General features: G+C 35.5%; 1 protein-coding gene across 3 annotated transcripts; it reads right to left on the bottom strand.

The window, feature by feature from the left end:
- Positions 1-5,528: 5,528 nt before the first annotated feature.
- DCAF17 (DDB1 and CUL4 associated factor 17) lies at positions 5,529-22,834 on the bottom strand. 3 transcript variants are annotated; one of them, XM_088058574.1, is made up of 14 exons: positions 22,394-22,834; positions 20,973-21,076; positions 20,657-20,747; positions 19,595-19,737; positions 18,713-18,791; positions 18,489-18,578; positions 16,274-16,381; positions 15,677-15,782; positions 12,112-12,254; positions 10,606-10,715; positions 10,126-10,213; positions 8,482-8,574; positions 6,972-7,127; positions 5,529-6,195 (listed from the first exon to the last, which is right to left on the bottom strand). In XM_088058574.1, the coding sequence occupies exons 1-14, from the start codon at positions 22,400-22,402 to the stop codon at positions 6,070-6,072; spliced, it is 1,446 nt and encodes a 481-aa protein (XP_087914700.1). In that variant the 5' UTR covers positions 22,403-22,834; the 3' UTR covers positions 5,529-6,069. The 3 variants fall into 3 exon arrangements, with proteins under 3 accessions (XP_087914700.1, XP_014104624.2, XP_087914701.1); XM_014249149.2 differs by having other exon boundaries at positions 8,491-8,574; XM_088058575.1 differs by lacking the exons at positions 20,973-21,076; positions 22,394-22,834 and having other exon boundaries at positions 19,595-19,752; positions 20,657-20,735.
- Between the last annotated feature and the right edge of the window lie 12 nt (positions 22,835-22,846).

Raw genomic sequence — 22,846 nt, 5'->3', positions numbered from 1 at the left:
GCAAATATAGAACAGATACTAACCAGGTTCATATGTGGAATCTGGCCTAAGTATGCAGAAGGATGTGGACATCGTTCTGTTGAATAGCACAAATATGTCAAATATCCACTGGCAAAGAAAGGGAATGCATAAAACTTAGACAATTCCAATCGGTATGGAAGGGCCCATTGCAGGGAATTTAGAGAAGAAAACAGAAGGAAACAAAACAGAATTGCAAAAGAAGCAATAGGAAAAATATGCCAAAAATATAACATGACAGATTAGACCGGTTTGGTCAAAACTGGTCAGCAGTTACTTTTTGTTTTGGTGTAGAACGTGCAGCTGGCTCTGAAGCCTGTCAAATGTAGTAAGAGAATACGCCCAAACATATATTCAATGCTAATTTTCGGGTGTTTGATTAGCTTACTTTTAAAATATATATTAGTGTTGAACTGCATATGAATTAGAAGTTTGTCAAGTGATTGAGAGAAAAAAGTACTATTTACTCTGGCTACCATTTGAGCTCTCTGGTATCTCACACTTAAACTGAGGCCTAGCAAATGTACGGGAACAGTCTAATGAAATTTAAAATAGTTTCAGTAGAATTCTGCCAATTCAAACACTGTACTTACTAAACTGTTGGAAATATCTACATAGAGACATGAAGACCAAGCCAGACTGGAGTGGAATACAAATATATTTCTTCATTATTGTCTTTAATTTCCTAAGAGTAGATGCTGATGTTTGAAAGAAAAGCTTGACTTGAGCAGCACTTGTATAAAGTTATTTAGCTTTAGTTTGCATGGATTTTGTGAGATCTGCCCTCAGCATTTAACTGGTTGCTCATTCTACTCACAATGGTAAGTAGAACACTTGCATTGTTAAATTTCATAAGTCACAGTATCTAAGAGAAGATCTAAGCCCTAAATCTTCTGATGAATGCACTCACACATAATCTTTTAAGGGTGCCAGGTTATCATTAGTTTATGAGGCACCCAGGTTATCTCAATATTATGGTCAGAAAAATTTTACTTTGGTCTCTGTAAGCCTAAAAATTGACATAAATGTTTATTTTCATTTGCCTCCTGTGAACCTAAATCACCCAATGGCAAAATGCTTCCAGTTCCCACTGATTTCAACAAGCTTTGATTATATCCACTATCCCAACAGTCCCATTTAGGAATCTTCTACACAAGTGGATTTTACTTAAGCTAAAACTGTATCTCTCAAGACTTCCATGAATTCCTATAGCTCAAACTGGTTTACCCTGTTAAAGCAGCAAATAACAAGAGCAGACACAAAATTCTATTGAACTGAGTATGAAGTCTCGTTTTACCAAGTAATGATGAGCAATTTTTTTAAAAAATAGAACTGAAGAAATTCTAAAGCTTAGATATTGTTAAATAAGTCAAACCAGAATAAAGTGCAAAATAAATTGTTAGACAAAGTGAAATGTTCTTTATGGAACATCTGTAATGCAGAAGAGATTTCAGGCAGCCCTGTTAGTAACTCTGGCCTGTATTTCTCTGCATTTCCTGTTCTTCCACCTCTTCTTGCCCACCTGGTGCAAATATCAGATTGGGACAGAATCAGAAGCAATCCTTAGCACAGCTACGATGTCTGAGTGGATTTCTTGTTTATTTGGGGGTGGGAACCAAGCACGATACAGTTGACTGCTGAGGGCTGAATGACGCACTTGATAATCTGCTTGGAAAATAACCCCCCACTAGCATAAAGATGCTAGTGCATAAAAATGAAACTATCTTGTATGAAGCTTTCAAGTCTCTTGGATCAATGAACACCTGCTTTTGTTAACCATTACTGTGGATAGGTTCTACAGCCGTTCATAATCCCTATTATTTTCCAGAGCTTCTGTCTCCTAAAGACAGTGATATTTTTCCAGTACATTACCAACTCTGCAGTTCTGTTGGGACATGATCTAACATGCAGTTCTTTCTTTGGGTTGCTGCACTGTCAGATGTAGGATAACTGTGACTTCAGACCTGGATGAACTTCAGAGTAGACAGACAAAATTAAGACTTACCAAACAGACGAAGATTCAAGGATTATTTTGAAGAAGTAGCAATGGATTCCTGCCAGTATTGCACAAGTGGTACTTGGCAACTGCTGTCATTATTGCTATACCTTTCATTCATTTTGAGAGCAGCAGCCTGAACGTAAGTGTAAATAAAATTACTATCTAAGCAAAACACCATGTCACCACAGGCCACTATTTTGTGCTTCTGATGTAACTTTTTTAATACAGGAAGTGTTTCTAGTTTCAAGTGACCAATAACTGACTTGTCAGAGATGTAAAAAATTAGTCTTTTTTACCAGCTACAATTTTATCTCTTTGTGCTGGACAAGTCCTTTAAGATCTAAGCCTTAGACCTGGATATTCCAGATAAGTTACAGTATCCCTTAAAGCATTTGGATTAGTTTCTCAGAAACCTGATGGCTGTTCATTTTATAAACAAACAAAAGTGCTAGGATTGTCTAGTCAGCTTCGTTCTGGCAGCTAATTTAACTGACAGTTGGGGAAGCTTTAGAAATACTTCTGTAGAAGTTTTCTTACCAGGATTAATACAGACAAAGGTGTTCAAGTAATTAGTGTTTGAATGGCACAAACAAACCAGAATGATCCTTTTACTCTTTTTGGTACTGAGTTCCATGCCTAAGCAACAGAACCATTTGACCTTTGGTATTGAGAACATCACTAATTTGTCTTCGCAAATTGCAAATTGTGACTGTGGAACAAGACTCTTCCAGTAAATGATTTTCTTATTCTTTACCCTAGAAAGAGCTTTTGCTAAGGTAAAATAAGGCACATAGTGCACCTTTTGTCTAAAATGTTATACTGGTCATAGGCCAGTCATTGTGACCTGTGCAATGAGACTCTTTATTGATGTTCAGTCATAAACATTTTGCTTCTCTGAGTTGTAGGATATTTTCTAATAATTATTTTTTAGAAGCTTTTCAAAGTTGTGGAACTGTGGGACAGTAGTTGGAACTGTCAGAGCAAGATTATAAAGTTTTACAGCTTTAATTTTTTATTTGGCTTGTGCTTTCTTATTTTCTTCTCTACCACTCACCAGCCTTGCCAGTGAGTATGTACTCAAGTGACAAGAGAAAGGCAAGATTTGCACTCTTTTCATGCTTGAAGCAAATCTTATCAAGAGAAGTCACTCCATATCTTTTAAGTTTCTAGGCTGGGAAATTCCACCTGGGTCTCTAAACAGCTATATTTATCAAATACAAATAAAGGGCTAACATTTATGAGATCCTAATTTTGCTTCTCTGTTCTGAGCCAATCATTGAGATGCCATGGTAAAGTAGAAAATAAAAAGTGATTTTGTTGAAGTAGAAATACTGGAAGTATGCTGCTTTGGTCTACAAAAAAAAATGTTCCTGAGACAGCCATAAAATCAAGCCAGCATTCAGGCAGTACAAAGAGGCAGGGACATTACAAAGGGCTAAAATGAGAAGAGCATGGTGTCAACATTCAGGAGTTTGCTAGATTTCCATTGCCCCAGAGCATGGAAATGTGTGTAACCATGCTACATATTGCATGTTAGAGGTAGGCAACATCCAAAGTTGAGACTAACTGCAGATAGAGAAGATAATAGGGAAAATTGCCAATGTATGAGTCTGAATATGGAACATCCAAGTAAACACATTAACAGAATAATTTTCCTGCCTGTCTTCTGGCAAGAAGCTGTTACTGGACTGTCTGGAGAGCCTGCAAGCCTATCACGTGGAATGCATTTCTTCTCCTGCAGCATCTCAAGTAAGCCAGAGTTCTTGAGTCACTTTTTGGAGTAATTCCAGTGAATTTTAGCTTTCCCTACCATGTTTCCTTTTTTCTTCCTGAGAAGAATGTGCCCTTACTCTTCCCTAAAAATACAGTGTTCTCAACAACACATTATTCCTTCTCCACTCAGCCAGGAATAAGGCATTTATACTCCCAGTTTACTAAATGAGTTACTAAGCTATACCAAGCAGTTCTTAACAATCACATTATTGTAACTCTTCACTCTGCTAGGATACCTAGTCCTTTTTATAAAAAAAAAAATCAACTCCCCCCCCCGAAAAAAAGCAATCTATTTTTACAGTTGTTAATCTTCTATTAGCCAAAGCAAGCACTTCAACTGCTTTATTAAATCTATAAATATGAGTGCACTGCCATAAAATTATTTTCTACCTTCTTTCTAATTATTTTTATATTCTATAAGAATATAATAACCTGAAGATTTTAGTCATCATTTTGTAATTTCAGTAAAGCAGAAATAAATACTATAGTTCTACTATACTATACTATTTCTGTTATACTATAGAAATACCAAGTCTAACAACCAGAGAGCTTTGATCTATGAATGATCTCTTCTGATCCTCTCTGAATTGTTGATACAATTCAGTTATTATTGGTGAGGCATTGCTACAGACATATCAGATCAAGTCCAGAAAAAATAAGCTCTTTAAAGAGTAGTTTAACAATACTTGTCAGTTAGAAAATAACTGTTGTTGTTCTACATATTCTTTTGTGTTTCAGTCATAGAAAACCAGTTTTACTACTTTCCCTTTTTTGCACTTTCCATTTAGGATTTGTTCATTCTGGGAACAGCAGGAAGCTTGTTTCAAAGAACCTTTGGTGAAATCCAACATGAATTCACTAGTCCATGACTTTTTTAATTACTAGACCAACATTTTGCTTCTTGCAGGCAGAGTGCTCAGAGACCTCCCTCACAACTGTTCTTTCAGAAAACATTCAGCCTACATGCCACCCTACACTCAGGTGTCCTTTCTAGCAGGTATTCCTTTTAACAATCTTTATTATAACTGGGAACCAGATGAATTTATTAGCTGTTCCCAAAGTGAAAACTTCTGGAAGGTAGGGTGGAAGTTTGGTGTTGCTGCTGCCCTTTATTTCTACTGTTATTTCATTATCTTTTTAAAAATGTCCTTTTTGTGTTGTTTCATCTTTCCAAAATTATAATTCACTTTCTTTTACATTACATTTTTTTAAAAACTCACCATAGAAAATTTATTTAATTTTTCTAGAGCTCTTCTCTATTGCATCATCTAGAATGATCCAACTTAATTAGTAAACCCTGGAGCAAAAAGAAACATTTGCATGTAGAGTTACCATGCTTATGATGACAGTGATGGTAATGAGTTCTGTTTTGAAGAGCTATGCTTCTAAGCCCATCTTTGGCTTGCATTTGGAAAAACTTTATCACCATGAAGTCTACAGCCTGTGTTCAGCCTGTGTTTTGCTGTTGTGTTTTTTAACTTAAAATGAATGCTTTCACTCTGCAGATTCTGAATATACCACATAGAACTCCAGTGTATCAGATAGGCTGCACACAGTAATAAGGGTAAATGGCTGGGAGCTTTAGCTTAGACAGAACAACTCCTGACCTTAACACGGCAGAGAATTGTTTGGAGATAGATATGTATATCTATGTAAAAACATATGAAAATATATTTAGAAACAGTAAAGTACATAATTTATTAATATTTATCTTTAAATCAAAACACACACAACCAGAAAACCTGAGTGATTTTATTTCTCACACAAAACCAAGAGAAGGATTTTGTCTAAGTGGTTTAATGGTAGCACTACAATTTTCATACTACATACAAAATTTATCCTAGATAGTTTTACATACTTTGATTAATTAAGAGTTTGTATTACAGTTGCATAGGTAAAACTATATAAGACATATCACAGCAGATGGTAGATAGTAAGTAAATCCATGTCTTTCTCCTTGATGCCCAGTATTTCAGTCCTATTGCTGAAGAGAAGCAATAAATCCTGCATCTAGCATTAATGATGAACCGGTAAATACAAGAAAAGCAATGTATGAACTACAAGCAAGTGTACAGTGTCACAAAGAAAAAAGAAACAAGACTTTATGTAGTAGTACAAAATGTTAAGATTAAATCCAGCCAGAAAAACAATAGTTGATTACTATGTATGGAATCCTTAAATAGCATCCAAAAGTCTCTGTAGCTGGTGTTTATGGCTTAAATATATACAAAAGTTCTCCCTCCTTTTTTTACAAAACATTTTCTGTTTTTTTTATAGCACTAAGGATCATCATCTCTTGCAGTATCACATACCATCTGGTAAACATAACAACTGAATCTCCTGTTAGGCTTCTGTTCTATATGTAATACGAGGTCTTTGTCAAAGTAAACTTCATGACTGTAAGTCTGAAATGAGAGAAAAAGAAGTTCAGATTGCACTCTCTATTTCCACAGCTTGCTAATATCCCTATCATTTTCCACGAGGAACAAAAAATATTTAACAGTGGTGAACTCCATGATCAGACAGAAATTTTGTGTGGATACACAGAGATTACTCTTCCAGATAAAGGACAGAATTTTAAAAGTTTGAGAGGTTTCTCATATCCCTATTTTAGGAATCTAGGTTCAGAGCATCTGATTTAAGATCACAAGTTGCCTACGCAGTCAATAAGAAAAGAGGTGTAACTGAAAATTCAGCTGAAAATTTCAGACCGTTTAAGTTGGATGTCTAGCTAAACTTGGACTGTATGAACACTCCATTCCATCTTCCCAAATATATATACAACGAGGTCCATGCTTCATTTTATGCATGAGTACTTCAAGTTAAACTAGAGAGACTATTCACAAGTTGTAAAGTTAGTCTGGCATAACTAGACATAGAGTATTTAAGCTGATAAATACTTCAGAAATACATTAAGGGAAACCCTTACTCTAACCAAAAAAACCCCAAACAAATCAACCAGCAACAACAACAAATCACTATTTTAAATAATGGGGACTTTCAGGTAAATTAACTACTGTCTGATGGAGTACTTACAATTTTAGAGTTGTAATTATTATTTTATGCAAATCTCATCCCTTTGCAACACTACTTATACATCTGCTTGAAATCTGAACAAAAGTGGTATGTAACTAAGTATGGCGAAGAGACAGTGGGAACAAAAGACAAGAATTTTCCTCACCACATCCCAGGACTCCTTTAATGGAATACTCTTAAGTAGAATGCCATGTTCGTTGCAGTGAAAGTCAAGGTGAGCTCTTCCATCAGCTCCTATCTGAGTAACTGCCACAGTGGATAATAAATCCAATTCATCTTCATAGTCCACAATTTTGAATGTCTTAGGAAAAACAAAACCTCAAGTTTACAAATCAAATAGAAATTCACATTCCCCTTTACCTAAATTGCATAGCTCTCTTTTCTTCATGTGAAAGCAGAATTGGGCAAATTCTAGTTCTTAAGTCTTCTTATCCAAAAGAAAACTTTGAGAGCCCAATACCCAACAGGCATTTTCCCACAATATGAGTTGTCAGGGTATTTCAGCAAAATTCCTTAAGCAGGAGAAAAGGAAGTAATGTCCTGAAAAATCCTGAAGTGCAAGTACATGTATTTTATATGCATCATACAGGAAAGAGAAAAGAAGTACTTTTAAAGTGGCCAAAGAAGTATATTTAGGCTCTTGAAGCAGAGACAGTGTAGCGTTAAACTATCATAGGTTTTGAGGGAATGGGTACATTAGAGTAATTCCATGAATTTCTGTGTGTTCTGTTCAGATCTCTCTCTTGCTCTACAGATTATATGTCAGTGAAGAACTGACACCAAAATGTGTAGATAGTGAGATAAAGGCAATTAAGAGGTTCACAATGACATACTTCTTAAATTCAAGCCAGTCTTTTTCTTCCATAACGTAAAAACATTTACTAGAAACACAAAGTGTAACAGCAGGAAAAAAAATAGTGTGCAATTATTTTTATTATGGTTAAAAGAAAAAGTGAATAGGAAAACTGCAGACCCTTAAGGGTCATACTGGACTGTGCTGTACTTTTACCATAGTAAAATCTATTTCTTCAGAATAAAGGATAGGAGTTACTGCCAGAAACCAATTAATTTTACCTGTTGTTCTTATGTCAATTATACATCCAGCTCTAGATAGAGAGCTAAAAAATATTTTTCATAACCTTTTAGAACTCAAGTGTTTTCATTCTCAAGAAGCAGTTACTTAAAGGAAAAGTGTTAAATGCCTTATCCTATAATCCAGTCAAAAGGGGAGAGAAAAATAAAGTTTAGACACACTGTAAAAAAGACAAGAGGATCCTAAAGCAGGGGAAAAGAAAAAGTTTCTTTCATCTCATAAAATGCTTTATAAGAAATATTCAAAGAAGATATTTAAATGGAGGAAAGAGTAATGATTTACACACATTAACACATCTTTTCTGTGCCGTTGAAAATCATATGGAGTTATGGTATCATGGGGCATAAGATCAGTTATTGAAAGAAAGAAAAAATGCAAATCTCCAATGTCAACCAAGGAGAAAAGATGATAAACAGCATGTGAAGCAATTGGAAGAAGACAAAGAGAAGAGGAATAAAGAACTCAAGGATACACACAGCTAATGGTTACACGCACTGCACCTGAAACAAGAAGGGCTTCTGGCTAGCTAAACACTAAAATAATTCATGAAGGCTCTTCTTACATCAGTTACCTCTTGTTCTGGGTCATCATCCAACAAAGTAAAACGCTTTTTCACCACTCGACCAGAAGCTGTTACAGTAACACTGTTGTTCACCTTTGGAGAAACATAAAAAAGTATCTCTAGACTTTGGAGCGACTTAGTTTCTATCAATTTGACAATGTATCTGTTTCATATATTTTGGTTTCTGACCTTGTTTAACTCATTAGCTACACATAGCCCTGGTGCTGCTGTTTTCTTTATGAGCTCAATAACTTGGTGACTTTAATTGAGACATTATGTTTACTCATATTCAGAGATGTCCCACAGAGGTGGCAAAGGTTCTCAGCTACCATAATTTTCTGAACTGAAGTGACTAGAACCAAGATGCTTGAAGGAGAATTAAGATTGCTAAATCACCACCATTTTTTCCCCTAAACTTTTACTTCCAGAAGATGGGAAAACTAGCATCTTAAACCACCATGGCTGCTTCCACTGGGCTTTGTTAACACCAGAAATATTAAAAATTAGGTTATCAGTATCTTCATAGAAGTCAAAAGGAATAAGCAGAGCACAGGCAGGATTAGAACTCATATTTCTTTCTTCTTACTGTAACACAAGTTACCTACACAACTTTCAAAAAGCAATATGGCAAGTTATTAGATGACCTGGTGTTTAGTTTATGAATTCAATGCAAGTTATGCTCTTGAGTTTGTGTAGATTTTTAATCTAAACAAACCTTTTTTTCCTGAAAAAGCTTAAAAATTAGCATCACAGATTCTCACACATTTTACATTATTCAAACTATAAAAACGGTAAGATGTAACCTTGTCTTCTAATCAAAATGACAGGTCCAGGCACTACCTAGAATTTTTTTCATGTGTGCTCTTTAACCTTTTTGACATGAGATTATCTTTGTGATTCTGTATCACAAAAGACATCATGAAACAACTGAGGTGATTTAAGAACTCAGTTCTACCATTAGTTTTAAATCATCCTCTCACACTTGATTCAACCTTTCTGCACTCTTCTGATCCACTGATGACTCAGTCCTGTTCTGCTCCAGTTCAGAAAAACAAGCAAGCAGAAAGTACTCACCTTTCCTGCCAGGTTATTATTCTGTTATTTTAGTGCACTGATTTGGCTCACCAAGGGTTAGGATCAATGCCAGACTTGTCACAAGAGAATGACAGGTGTGCATGGCCAGGAAAAGGAACAGACTTTTGGAAGCATTGCAACATCTTTATTGTCTTATGAAGACTTACCACTAAGTTATGAGAGACTTGAAACACTTCTAGCATTTGTATGATCAACTTACCTGAGCACCAGAGATGCACACAATTATCACTTGGTGGCACCTTCATTTGAAGGAAATCTGTCACAATCTTTTAAGTATGTTTTATACCCATGACACATAGTTACACTGTACATCTGAATATTTTAAGAATACTGAAAACTAAAGAAAAGACTGGAGGTTTCAGAAATCTATCCTGGAAGTGTTACTGTTTTCAAAATTCTTTTCATTCCACTTAAATGTCCAGTGAAGATGAAGAATGTCTTTCAATAAACCTTGGGTAAAAGCCCATAAAACACAGTGATTACTCAAATATGCAAACCCCCGTTTATAGCTCAAAAATCACACATTGTGATCTCAGACACTAAACTCACACAGTTTTCTCTGTTGGCTACGATTGTAAAATCTTCTGCAATTTCCATTTGATCTGCATGATTTTTAACTTCCTTAAGCTTTAAGACTCTACAAAAGAAACAAATTACAAAGTAAGTCATGTATTCTAATTTGCTTACAACATTTCTATATAATTTTTTATATCTAGTACATTAAAACATTGTAAATAAATAAAATGGAAATAAATTATTTTTGTAATTTATGTTTATCAGAAATTTTGAAACAGTGGTCCTTGAGTATTTTTCATACCAAAATCTGAACTGTGGCCTCTAGTGCCACATTCATCACACAGAGAAATCTGCAGATGTTTCTAAAAGAGCTTTTGATTCTGATAAAATAATAGATTTTACATTTTCTATAGTCTGATGAGTGTTTGGGTCTGCAAATTGTGAGACTACTGAATTCATGCAGTTATGGAACTTCTCTAATGAATAAAAGATTTGAGTAAAAAAGGGTCATACTTGATCAAATTTGGTCCCACGTGGATTATTCTACCTGACATATCTGGGTGGAAATATATCCAGTCAGGTTCAAGTGAACAGCATTTCATATCCTGTATACCATTTTTTGCCTGAAGAAGAAAAGGAAAACTTAGAATATTAGTATTTTAAAGTCTCACAGATCTAATTAAAGAGGAAATACTGAGCTCCTCACTATATACCTCTGGAGGTTTTAAAGTACTGTTCCTAAACATGACCAGAAAGGACGGCAGTGGAACAATAATAAAAACAACAACAACAATAATAAAAAGACTCTGTTCCAATTCTCAAGAAATTCAGTGGAGCAGTTTAGAGATTTTTAATATGCAATAAGCAATAACCTTGTACCTTAGTGATAAATTGTCCTATCTCTCCTGAAACTAAGCAGAATGAAGATTTAATTTACACCGTGCAAACACTTCAACAATTCCAGCTATTTGAGTATCCAAGACATGGGATGTGTCAAGACATGTGACAAAAATTAGCACAGAGTTTGACTTGAGCTTCAAACCTCAGGCTTAGCCTCTTTTGTGCAAATTATTTGTTGAGCATGTAAGCCTGGAAGACCTTGTGATTTCAGCAGTCAGATGCAAGCTGGTCAAAATCTCAGGATTTTGGCAGTGGCTTTCTGTTGTTAAATTTAGCTATGTCGATCATTCAAATTGCCAAATATATGAACCCACATAGAAAAAAAACAGATGAGAAAGGATTCTGCAAGTCCATTTGAATCAAAATTGATCTTCAGCTACAATTGTGAAACATCAGTTTTGAAAATAACATAGGAGGGAAGTAATTGATCAAACAAGCAAAAAGAGATAAGGACATTTACAGATGAGACTTATTTAGTCAAGAAACTGTGAACAGGCCCAGAAGTTGCTTGAAATACAGAATGATCTTCAGGTCAATTCCAGATTCAAAATAAAAGCTGAGATGGAGAGCTCACACAAAATAGTATTCATATGATAAATAGTACATAAACAAAAATAATTAGGAACAGATTAAACTAACTAATAAAACCTTTCTAGTGACAGAAAGGGATTAAACTGAGCAATCAAATCTTTTTAGGGAGAGAGAGAGAAGGTACAAGTCAAAGATAAACTACAAACATTAAGGATATTTATTCTGCAATATCTTAAAATTTGAAATGATTCTGTATTCAGCATTTAGTAGGCTGACTAGTCAGAAGCATTAGATTGTTACCATGCAAGGAAACAGGTAATGAGACTTAACTTTTAAGTCATGAATACAGTGCTGTGCAGCTCTGACAGTGCTGCTCTTGTATTGGAATGAAGGAAATAGGAGAAGCAGTACTGATTCAGAAGAAAGTATTTTACACATGACTCCATGGGATAGCTAATTTGATACTGGGGTGAGCCCTGTGAAAGCACTGCATTGGTAAACAAAGGTATTATAACCTACTTAGAATAAGAGATGAAGACAAACATAATACACATTAATTTCAGAGAAGCTGCTTTCTGAATATATTACCAAAGCATTGTCTTTCAGAGAACAAATATGGAAGACTCCTTTATGTTTTTTCTTGTTAGGTGTGATGATATAATGCCAAGGGTAACCTCCAATTTGAAATGCATTCTCCAGAGAAGATGCTTCAAATAGCAAAGGTGGGGTATCTGCAAATATTCGGTAACGTTAACACCATTAGTAGCAGAACAGTCATAATTCCATTGATCCTTACAATTCTAAATTCCAATAAAGCTACTAGTTCTTCAGAATTCTTGAAGATCGGTGGAAACACATTAGCTATGAACTCTTTGCCAGCGCCAGCTATGTTATTCTCACCCAGCATTCAGGTGCACATCTGCAGTTCCCTCTGGAGGGTTACTGCCTTATCAGATCTTGAGGTTGAATACTCTTCTAGTATCTTTGGCTTACAAGCAAAGACACAGCAAATAATTAAAATTATTCCAGCTCATCTGATTGAGAAATGATGCACACATGAACAGATCAAGGACCATATCAAAATGGTCACTATTCTTTTGGGAAAAACAGTGATAAATAACTGGAAACAGCAAGCAGCAACCTCAAATGACAAAATTAAATGCAGGAAGATAGAATATTCAGATTCTGCTTCCTCCTTTTGTGTAATACAACTGAATAGTGTGGACCACAATGGATACAATCTGTAGCTAAGTTCACAAAAATCAATCAAAATATAGAATATTTTGCAATTAATGGCAAAAGGTCTAGTTTTCCTGTCACTTCAGTTGGGATAAATTACTGAGATGTACTAGGTTATTAGTACAAATCTTCTGTTTGCTAAATCAGAGGAATCTTTGTATGAAATGGACTGCACAGAACTTTACAACTTCTGCCAACTAGCTAAATTAAAGCAATTTCTACAGCTGCTATAACTGAATCAATTTTAGACTGAAGATCAGCTCTTTCTAACAGAGAAAAGCTGGGGGAAAAAACTGACAAAACGTGGAAAAAATCTGCAATTACAAGGGGAATTTAAACAGGCAGAATCTAAAAACCCAAACTGAATTAGTGCAAGGAGAACAGGGTCCTGATCTGGACTTTGAGTCCCAAATATCCAAATTTTGATTTGATCTTATCCTGCATTGTCTAGATAATTATCCTAATGCCAATGGTGCTGTCACATGTCATCAGATATTATGTTTATGGAGTGCTTCTCGCCTCTTCCTTTGTTCATGTTTCCATCAATTTAGCCATTCAGATTGAATGAAATTAGTTCACTGCCAATGGAAATGAAGTCTTTCCTAAGCTGGAGAGTGTCTGTGTCCCATTTGCCTTTCAGAGTAACACATAGGAAAAGGGAGATTTTGTGCAAGAGATAATAAACAATAGGTTTTAAAAAACTCATGCATCTGCTGGAAATGTAGAGAATGTCGAAGATGGAAGCATAAGCAAAGGACCTACTGATACTAAAATCTGTCAGAAAATGAATAATGAGTTTAGAAAGTTTGTGACATTTTACCCTAACAACTTTTTAAATAGAGCTTATATATCAAGGCCCCTCAAAAATTCTGGTAGATGGACTAAATGATACAATTAAGTGTATCTCATTGGTATATCAATACTGAGTATAGAAGCTGCTTATAAAATCTGCCTTTCCTTTTATGTTCATTTAGCAAAGATTTGCAAGATTATAGACACTTAAATCATTGCGATGTGATTCTGCTGCCTCAACTCCATCTTTCCTGCTGTATGTCACTTGCTGTTGTTGCTTATCACCTCCTGTTTTGTTTGCAAGTCCTTTCCCAAGTCTTGCCAGTTTTCAATCTCCAGCTGAGCTTCTTTGTTCACTTACTTTAAATTCTGCAAACTTTAATCTAAACAAGGTTGTTCCTGGCAGTACTAACAAGTGATTGTTCTGAATGCAAATAAAACCAAAGAAACAACAAGAAAAGCTTCCTACGAGGTATCCTTCTCCTTGTTTTTTTTCCTGAAATTACTGTATCAGCTAACAATAAATCAAACCACAGTTTTAAATTCTAGGCCATTCAGAAAAATCACACACTGTGACCAAAATCTATTCCTCACCAGTTAAAAGCTGTAGCATAGAACATCTTAGCCTGTAAGTTTTGATCTCTATCCACTTCCTTTTGGGTACCTTACACCCTTAAAAGAGAACTGTAATAATGCCCATCCCTTCAACAATTGCTGTAGGTGCTGTAGGGAGGCTAGGACTTAAGTAAGAAAGAAAACTACGCACAGTTAAATTATAGTAAATACAAGCCTGTACTCTGAAACTGTTAAGATCTTGCTCACTGAAGCATTTGCCCATCTCATTCTTGAAAGAAAACAACTTAAAAACCACAGGAATGCAACTATTTGCAAAAATGCAAGCATGAAAAATATGTCATGGGTTCAAAACTTCCTAACCAAAAATTACTGAATATGATTAAAGATGGAAAAGGTTTTCTTCACTACACTGCTTTTAAATCTCAAAACTAAAAACTACAATGGATATGTAAGCCATAAGATCAAATCTTCCTACTGAAGTTCCCACAGCAGGTTTTCCACAGGCCCCTAAAATTAAATGGTGGTTTCACAGATTGAGATGGAGAGAAAAGTGGGGGAAGATTTCTCTTTGCAAAAACAGAGATGTCAAATATATTCTTTTGCTTTGTTCTGATAAAACACTGCATTATAACTTCACTATATAAGTCTGTATTTTATCTTTGTGTACTCCCTCATTTTTATATAAATCTGGATTGATTTGTCTCTTATTATCTGACACTGGGGAAAAAAAAGGCATTTTTTATGTGGACAGTCACCTGAAAAATACATTAAATACAGAAACATTCAAAATAAAATAAATAAATAAATACATTTTTTTGCTATTTGTGAAACCAACCTTTTAATTTTTTTTCAGTTGCCTCACGTGTAAACTTGTGAGAATGTATTTTTAAAGTAAGAAAAGAAATTTAAAAAAAAGTCTTGGGTTTTGGTCATTCATTAAGATTCTTAGCATCAAATTCTAATCTCAAGTGCACCAACAGAAGCCACTGGTTGCTTTTAGAGAAAGAAGTCATTACATAATGCAGAACATTTATAAGTTAATGATTTGATTAGAATTGTTTTAATAATTTTTCTTCTTCTCAGGAATGAATTTTACTGATACCGGCACATTTCTGACAACCTAGAATATCAAAATGCAAGTCAGACAAACTGTATTCAGTCTCTTTGAATTTCCTCTGCAAGTTAATGTTCTTGCATCTTTTGCTTACATATCATATACTGTTTCTGGGTGCTACTAACAGCTCTCCTAGTCCTTCATCTTTCTCAAGAGCAATTGCATCTCAGAAATAAAGAAAGAGGTTTTCATGTCATGCATTGATTATAAAGTTTTTCAAATAGCTTTCTTAGTAACAGTTTTCTCAGTGTATCCTACATAATTATAATGGTTATTAGAAATAAAGCACAGCACATTTTACTATAATGTAAATCCAGAAATACAGCTACAGCACAATATGAGCACAGTAATTTTATATTATTTCTTAGTGTGAAATAAGCCACAATCAATCCATAAAAGCCACAGTCAAGCCAATACAGAGATCATAATTACCTGTTATTTTAATGTTACATGGAAGACCAAATGGATACTTTCCTACAATTCCCACCTGACCATTCCAGTTGAATTCTTGTCCCAAATCAAATGGTTGTTCCATGAACTAAAATAACACAGAACAATTTAGCTTTACAGATGCATATTTACTTGCTGTTTAGTTTTACTCTCTATTACTACTGCATTCTTTATCTTGTTAAATACTGCTTGAGATCTTATTTTTGAATTAATGTTTGAGTTTTGATAGGAAGGATATAAACTCACAAGTCTAACTGCAGGTCTGTTTGAGACCAAACTTCCCCATGCCCACCAGTTTCTGGCATTAACAATCATCTGTAACTACAGACTAGGTGTGTAGAGAAAAGCACATCTGGTGCAACATTTACATAACTCCCCAGAAGTGCCTGTCTGACCCTGGATCTCTTATGTTTTGACACCTGTAACTATTGTAACTTTTCTGATAGTGTATCCATTTGTATCTTCTGACATAAATAGATCTAGGCAGGAACCTACATACCCCATGTACTTATGTAGAGTACATGAATATTTATGACTTGTTACCCAAAAATAGCATGTATGAAAACTTTGTTTTATTACCTGTTCCAAAATGGCCTTGAAGTTATAGAGTCTGACCAGACCCATGCTATACATTACAATCAGAATTCCATTAGAAACAGCAACATCTGTCACACTATTACCAAAAATCTGGAATAAAATGAAGCAAAAAATATTCTATTAAAGAATAAATAATTGTGAGAAAACACAAATAACTAACATTATGTCCTTGATTTTGCAATCACTTTATTTTTTTTCATTCCGACCGAACTCTTATAATCAGTGTTTAAGTTCAAGTTTTCTGTAACTCATCTGTTGTGAGTTTCTTTAATCCATTGCACTGCAGTAACACCTGAGGTTACATCAGTCATATTCTGCAAGCAGATTCATGCTCTAATCAATTCTCAGTATAGCTTCATATCATGCTACCCAGTTATTATCATACATGAATAGATCATATTATTCAGCATTCCACAGGAACATTAGCAAAACTAGCAACTCAATCTAAAAGTCCTGATTTCAGATCTTCTGTTCTTTCTTCATTCCCAGGGTAAAATATTAGTCTAATCACAACTCTATGACTGTGTACAGCTGTACTAAAACTACATTATCCAGCTGTCACAGAGTACAGGGTTCGCTCTGAATCCCAATTTGACATATACATGAGAAGCTGACTTAGCTTTTTTAATAATTATGCACTACTCATTTGTGCCACTGCTTAACACATCACTGAGCAAACCCCACAAACTAATTCTTAATATTTAATTAATACCAGCATGTCAATAGGTTTTTTTTATAGAAATGCTCAAAAATGTAGTTTTCTTTAATCTGACTCACTACGTGAAAAAGAAATTAAACAAGTTAAAACAGGCTTAAAAACAATAAGAAGCTAAAGAAACCCAGAAACTGTAAGACATCTATGTCTTAACAATACCAGCGATTTTGTGATCTGTTTGGTTCTGAAAGATATATTCATTCCTGAGACTTTGCCTTTTATTTAGTTTTATGGCTCTTTCTCAATACATTTGTTAGCTTAGGTCTTAAGAGTCTTTCAGACACAAACTCTAATAGTGTTCCAACCCAAAAGTTTCCTTTCTGTCCTTGAGACCTCAGCCACTCTGAACTCAGAATGTATTGTGGTACACCTTCACAGTAATGCTGAGGCATGAGGTGCATTCTGCAGCCTTGAGCAGTAACACCAACTCCAATCTAACAGTTACATTCCACTAATCTGTGTAGGGTCTGGCACTGCCTTCACTGTTTGCATTTCCTGCTGGGTGTATTCTCACATCCCAAATGATGCCCCTTCCATGACAGTTTTAATAATTTTGCTGATAAGTACTTGGTACAGACCTGGCTGAAGAAGTACTCTTTCATGTCTTGCCAACTATGACCACGATGAACCTGGCATGCCATTCCTAACTAGATATACCTTTGATACGGAAAACATTTTTTCAAGTCCTAAATACTAATTTTGAACAGAACAATACATGGTACCCCCAAGCTTTCATGGGCTCAAATGAATAGAATTAACCCACTGCCTTCACTTGCCAGGCCCAATTTCAATTACAGCCTCAACCCAACCTAGCACCAGCTAAAACTCCAGCTTATAGCTCTGAACCCTAAAGATACTGTACCTCACAGAACTTAAAAGACAGAGTTTGCATGGTTGTACTGTTACATGTGTAAGTTGTATCCAGAGCTTTCTTGACTTAAAATAAAACAGTAACAATTACAATCTGGCTCAAAGATTCTTCCTAAGTATATACACTTATTATAGGTCAGAAACTGAACTCAGTTTGGTTGTTCTTGACTGATAAAGCAAGACATATTTATTTCTGTCATTCAGTAACAGTGTTAATAAAAGTGTGAAACATTTGTAACTGCATTTAGAATTCATAGACTTACTAAGACTAGGTCAGAGGCACATCTGTCTTTCTTTAAGGAGGTGAAAAGAAGTGTACAAACACTTTAGGGTTCCCTAATTCTTAAGATTGCTCTAAGAAAAGGCTAAAGTCCTGCTGCATGTCAAAGAGTAACCCAGTAACAGAATCCATTTGTATCTTCTCTTCTAGTCTCTAGAATTAAGAATATTTGCCCCAATGCCCCTATCAGACACAAGAACACTGCTGCTAATTAATGTTTCAATTGCTTTTACAAGCTCAAAGCATGACTTCTGAAATTCTGAAATAAGTGCCTGAACTACAGCTGTCATAGAACTACATTAGAATACATATTATTAGAGAAATTAAATTACCTTTTTGTTTATTTCCAGCATTCCAATGAATGAAAGAGGCAAAACTTGGAATACAGCAAGATAAAACAACACAGTCTGTTGGATTCCTGCCTGGGAAGGAACAATACTGAATATAGTTATTATAGGTAGGACATCTTTATCTTCTACCATAATAACCAAGTATAATCTTTTTGCTTGTAAATTTTATGTAAATGTTATAGAAATGAGTTTTTCAACACACTTACCTGCCGTGCTGCTGCAGGGAGCTTATTCTGAGCTGACTTTACAATCATTACCTCTTGAGGGGTATCCCAGCTCAGATACCTATTTGTGACAAGAAAGGCCTGCCTTAATCACTTAAAACCCATCTATCAATATATTACTTCACATAATATATAATCAACTATAACTAAGTAGATGCCTATGCCCAGGCAAACCTCTGATTTGGAAGAGGTGCTCAAGATGTTTGTTGTTTGCAATAATGCAGAAATCCATGAAACTAGGAATTACTTATTTCATATAGGATTGTGAGAAAAATTTGGAAAGCATGAGTATTCACTATCTTAATTTTTCTCCTTCCTTTCATAATCACCAGTTTCTTATCCTTCAGCCTAAAGAAAATATTTTTTTTTCTGAAAACAAAAAAAAAGAAGTAGTTTACCAGAAGCAGTAACTGCCCTGTTTAAAAAGAGAAATATGACTATCCAATGGAAAAGAACCTTTGCAAATTAAAAACAGCTCAAACTTCAAATGCATTATTTGTATGTTTGAGCAGGTTTGTTTTTCAGCTCTTAAAGTCCCCTCCTGGTATGTTGCCATTGCAATACTAAAGGCTGTAAAGTTGTCAGAGAATAGCAAATAGTAGGCTAGATTTTGTGGAACTTGATACCAAATTTGACCCCATAATACTTAAGTAGATGAAATTCTTCTACAGGTAAGAGCATGCAGGAACAGTACTCCAGGTAATGTAGATTAACAAGCCTGTTATCAGCCACAGGGTAGTACTAAAATAACACAATTCCCCTTCTCCTCTACAGTACTAATCACTGTTAATTATATTAAGCTGTCCTCCTCCACTATACTACTACTGACTGTTAATGACATAAAGCCTAGTTGTTGTTTAATACCTGAAGAATTTGCAACAGGAACCAGCAAGATACACTTTTTCCAGTACTTCTCCACTATCAGCAGAGAGACGTAGAAGCCAGTTCTGCACTGTCAAGACTATCAGGGAAGCTTTATAATCTGAAGGACGTGGTAGCATTTCCCCCTACATAAAAAAAGGCTATTAGAAAAAAGTTTGTATCAGGAGGATACAAAACATTTTGATACAGTCAGAAGAACACAAAAGTAAATACACATTCCTCAAAAAGTGAAGGAGGAAAGCTGCCTGCTAATCAGATCAGTATCTCTAAGCTCATGTCCTTGCCAAATAATTACCTATGACATAAATAATCTGCGGTCACATTTTTTGCAAGACAGTTACCTTTTGTAGAAAAGGCAGCCTTTAAAAATTCCTTGCATTGCAAAAATTAACTGCTTATTGATCTAATTGATACCAATCTTGAAGAGAAAATTGTTTCACTATTTCAAAATAAGACATTCAGTGGTAACTCAACAGCAACTGCTACAAATGATATTTACACTGCTTTAGTTCTAGGCACCTCAAGCATAGGGCTAATATTTCTAAGCTCTGTGGACACTGGGTGAAGGAGAGGAATTACGTAATTACTAGGTAGAAACAGCAGAACAGTTTTTGGGCAGGGTTGCTTCAATGGGCCTCCAGTGTATCTGCTTTTTGGTTTTTTTTATTGTCAACAGATCTGAAGAAAAGTAAAACTCCCAGCTACTGTCCTTGTCATTTAAAAAATAAAGAAAAATATAAGAAGAATTTATTCTGTAAGGAACTATCAATTAGTTGCATAAGAATAAAAGCACTGGTTTTAAAACCTTCCATGAAAGCTTACGAAAAAAGCATTTGAATACACTATTGAGAAATTCAGAGAAGTATACCTCTAAATGTTCAGTTAATATAAATAAGGCACATGTTGCAAACCTTTAATGACCTAAGTCCATAAAAACATTGAGAAAATAGTTTGGAAGGGAAAAGCACTCCATTCTAAATGTTTCATCAAAATATGTTAATTTAGTATTTTCCACAAAAATGCTTTAATAAAAAGTAATCTTACCAGTGGACACTCCAGTAATAAAGCATCTTCTATTTTTTCAGACTTGGCACATTTTGACTTTTGATAAATTAGTCGTGGCTGCTGTGCAATGCTAGAGGAAAATGACTGATAATTATTGTCTGTTTTACATTAAGATACAACAGCATCTAAATGCAATTCAGAGGTTGTAAACCAAAAATTTATCACCAGCTTTTTTTTTTGTTCCCAAGTACACTCCATTTTAATTCACAGCAATTTGTATGAGTAAAGTTAGCAATATAACACAGAATCAGTTTCAATTCTGTAAGTCAGCACCTCATAATTGTAAACTTATTACCTGGTAATACAGCATTGGTAATTGTCCATGTAAATTCTTCCTCTTTCATATGCAATAGGAGATGCAGAATGAGTTGTCCAAACATTCTTGAATTTAGTACTTTCCTGAAACACAATAGTTTTAACAGTGATGGCTGTTTGTAAGAAATTTTGCTTCTGAAAAATATTTTATTTGGCTCCTGGAACTTAATAATTTACATTAAATTAAAAACTTTACTGCTGAATACACAAGAAAGAATCTTATTTGGTTTTTATAGATAAAATTAACAGAACTTTTATGAGAAAATTTTGTCTTTTTTAAAGACCAAGTTAAAATATTTTTAATTAGCTATTATGGACAGCAGGGATAAGGAATATTTTCTCATTAATTTGCTTAAAAACTGGCAACTAAACTTCCATGGTGACTTTTGAAATCAAGACGTAAACTCCCCAGAGTATAAATATGCAGGGAATTCTTGTCTCAGAATTATATGTAATTAATTTGATTTATTGAACACTTAATTCTATTCTGCTGGTGGAGTTTGGTGTGAAAGATAGAAAATGTATTTACTGTTATTTGCAATAAGCACCTGAAACATTAATGAAATAAATTGCTAACATTGAAGTTTCTTGCATTCATTTGAGATACCAGGAGCTCTATACCATTAAGAAAGGTTCCTGTCTTAAAAAAAGAAGTGTAAGTCAGATGTACTTATTTTTATTTCAGTAAACCTTGCATGCCTATTGATATAGCTACATAAGGAGACACTTCAGCTGACTTCCTATTAATGTATTTTCAATATAAGATAACTGCCAATTCACTTCCACATTCTTCTCTAATGTATTTTTATCAACCATTGTATAGAAGCAGTAATTGTTTTGACTAAAAAAAAAAGCAAAAAAAGAGTTCACTTCAGTTTGTAATTGGTTTAATTCTTAATTTTTCTGTGACATCAGTTTCACTGAGAACTGGGGTTATGTTTACCTGAAAATTTCTGCCGATTATCTTATTATGTGAACTCCTTTCAAATTTAACATGAAGCACTAAGAATTTAAGATTAGTATTAAATATGAAGCCATCTAGGGAAATAGGTGATACTTCCCTAATATAAATTAGGAATATAAATATAATATAAATATAATTTCCCTAATATAAATGACACAATAATAAATTGTGTAATTTCTAACAGAATTATTAGGTATACAAGTGCCCCTGCAGTTTTTGCCCAGCACAATCCTCTCTACATTTCTAGGTCTGAGCCTTGAGAAATAAATTTAACCATTACTAACTCTTCATTAAAACTACACCTTTTTCTCCCCAAACTTGTTTTCCAACGTGACCGGGGACCTCTCGAACCCCTGGGCTGAGCACCGACACTCAGCGCCCCCGGCCGAAAGCCCAAGCCGCAGGCCTGCAGCCAACGCCGGAACGCAGCCTGTTACCTGACACATGATCTTCCTGAGGAGTCCCAGGTTCTTCCTGTGGGCGACACCAGCATCTCTGGCATAGAAGCCGTGGGCTCTGCGGGTGAGGAGGCGGCAGACGTTGTGCACCCCGCACGCCCGGAGGGAGGCCCTGCCCCCGCGGGCGGCCGCCTGCGGGCATATTCTCGGCCCGCGGGGCGGGATCGCCTTTCTCCCCCGCTCCAGGCTCGCTCTCGGCAGGGTGTGCAGCCTTGCAGGGCCACGGCCAGGCCCGCGCCGGGTTTATCTCAAACCCCCGCCCTGCCGGCGAGAAGTGAAGCGAACCGGGAAAAGGCCCAAACGGCCCCTTGCTCCTTGACTCCCGAGCGAGGCAAATCGAGGCCTCCCAACGGTGCTCCGCGCCCCGCGCTTCCTCGGCCGCCGCAGCGCCGCTTTCCGCAGACGCCAGGCGGGGACAGCCCAGCGCCGCCT

The sequence above is a fragment of the Pseudopodoces humilis genome, chromosome 8 (genome assembly GCF_049639895.1).
Source record: "Pseudopodoces humilis isolate 2021_Gansu_Grassland_sample_001 chromosome 8, ASM4963989v1, whole genome shotgun sequence".
Taxonomy (NCBI): domain Eukaryota; kingdom Metazoa; phylum Chordata; class Aves; order Passeriformes; family Paridae; genus Pseudopodoces; species Pseudopodoces humilis.
Note: the sequence above shows the minus strand (reverse complement) of the source record. Positions and strands in the feature narration are given on the sequence as shown.

Coding starts and splice junctions, on each gene's coding strand:
- DCAF17 (XM_088058574.1), bottom strand. Junction 10,716..12,111: donor CTCTGAAAGACAATGCTTTG/GTAATATATTCA, acceptor TTTCTTCTTCAG/GCAAAAAATGGTATACAGGA. Junction 10,214..10,605: donor GTGGGACCAAATTTGATCAA/GTATGACCCTTT, acceptor TTTCTTTTGTAG/AGTCTTAAAGCTTAAGGAAG.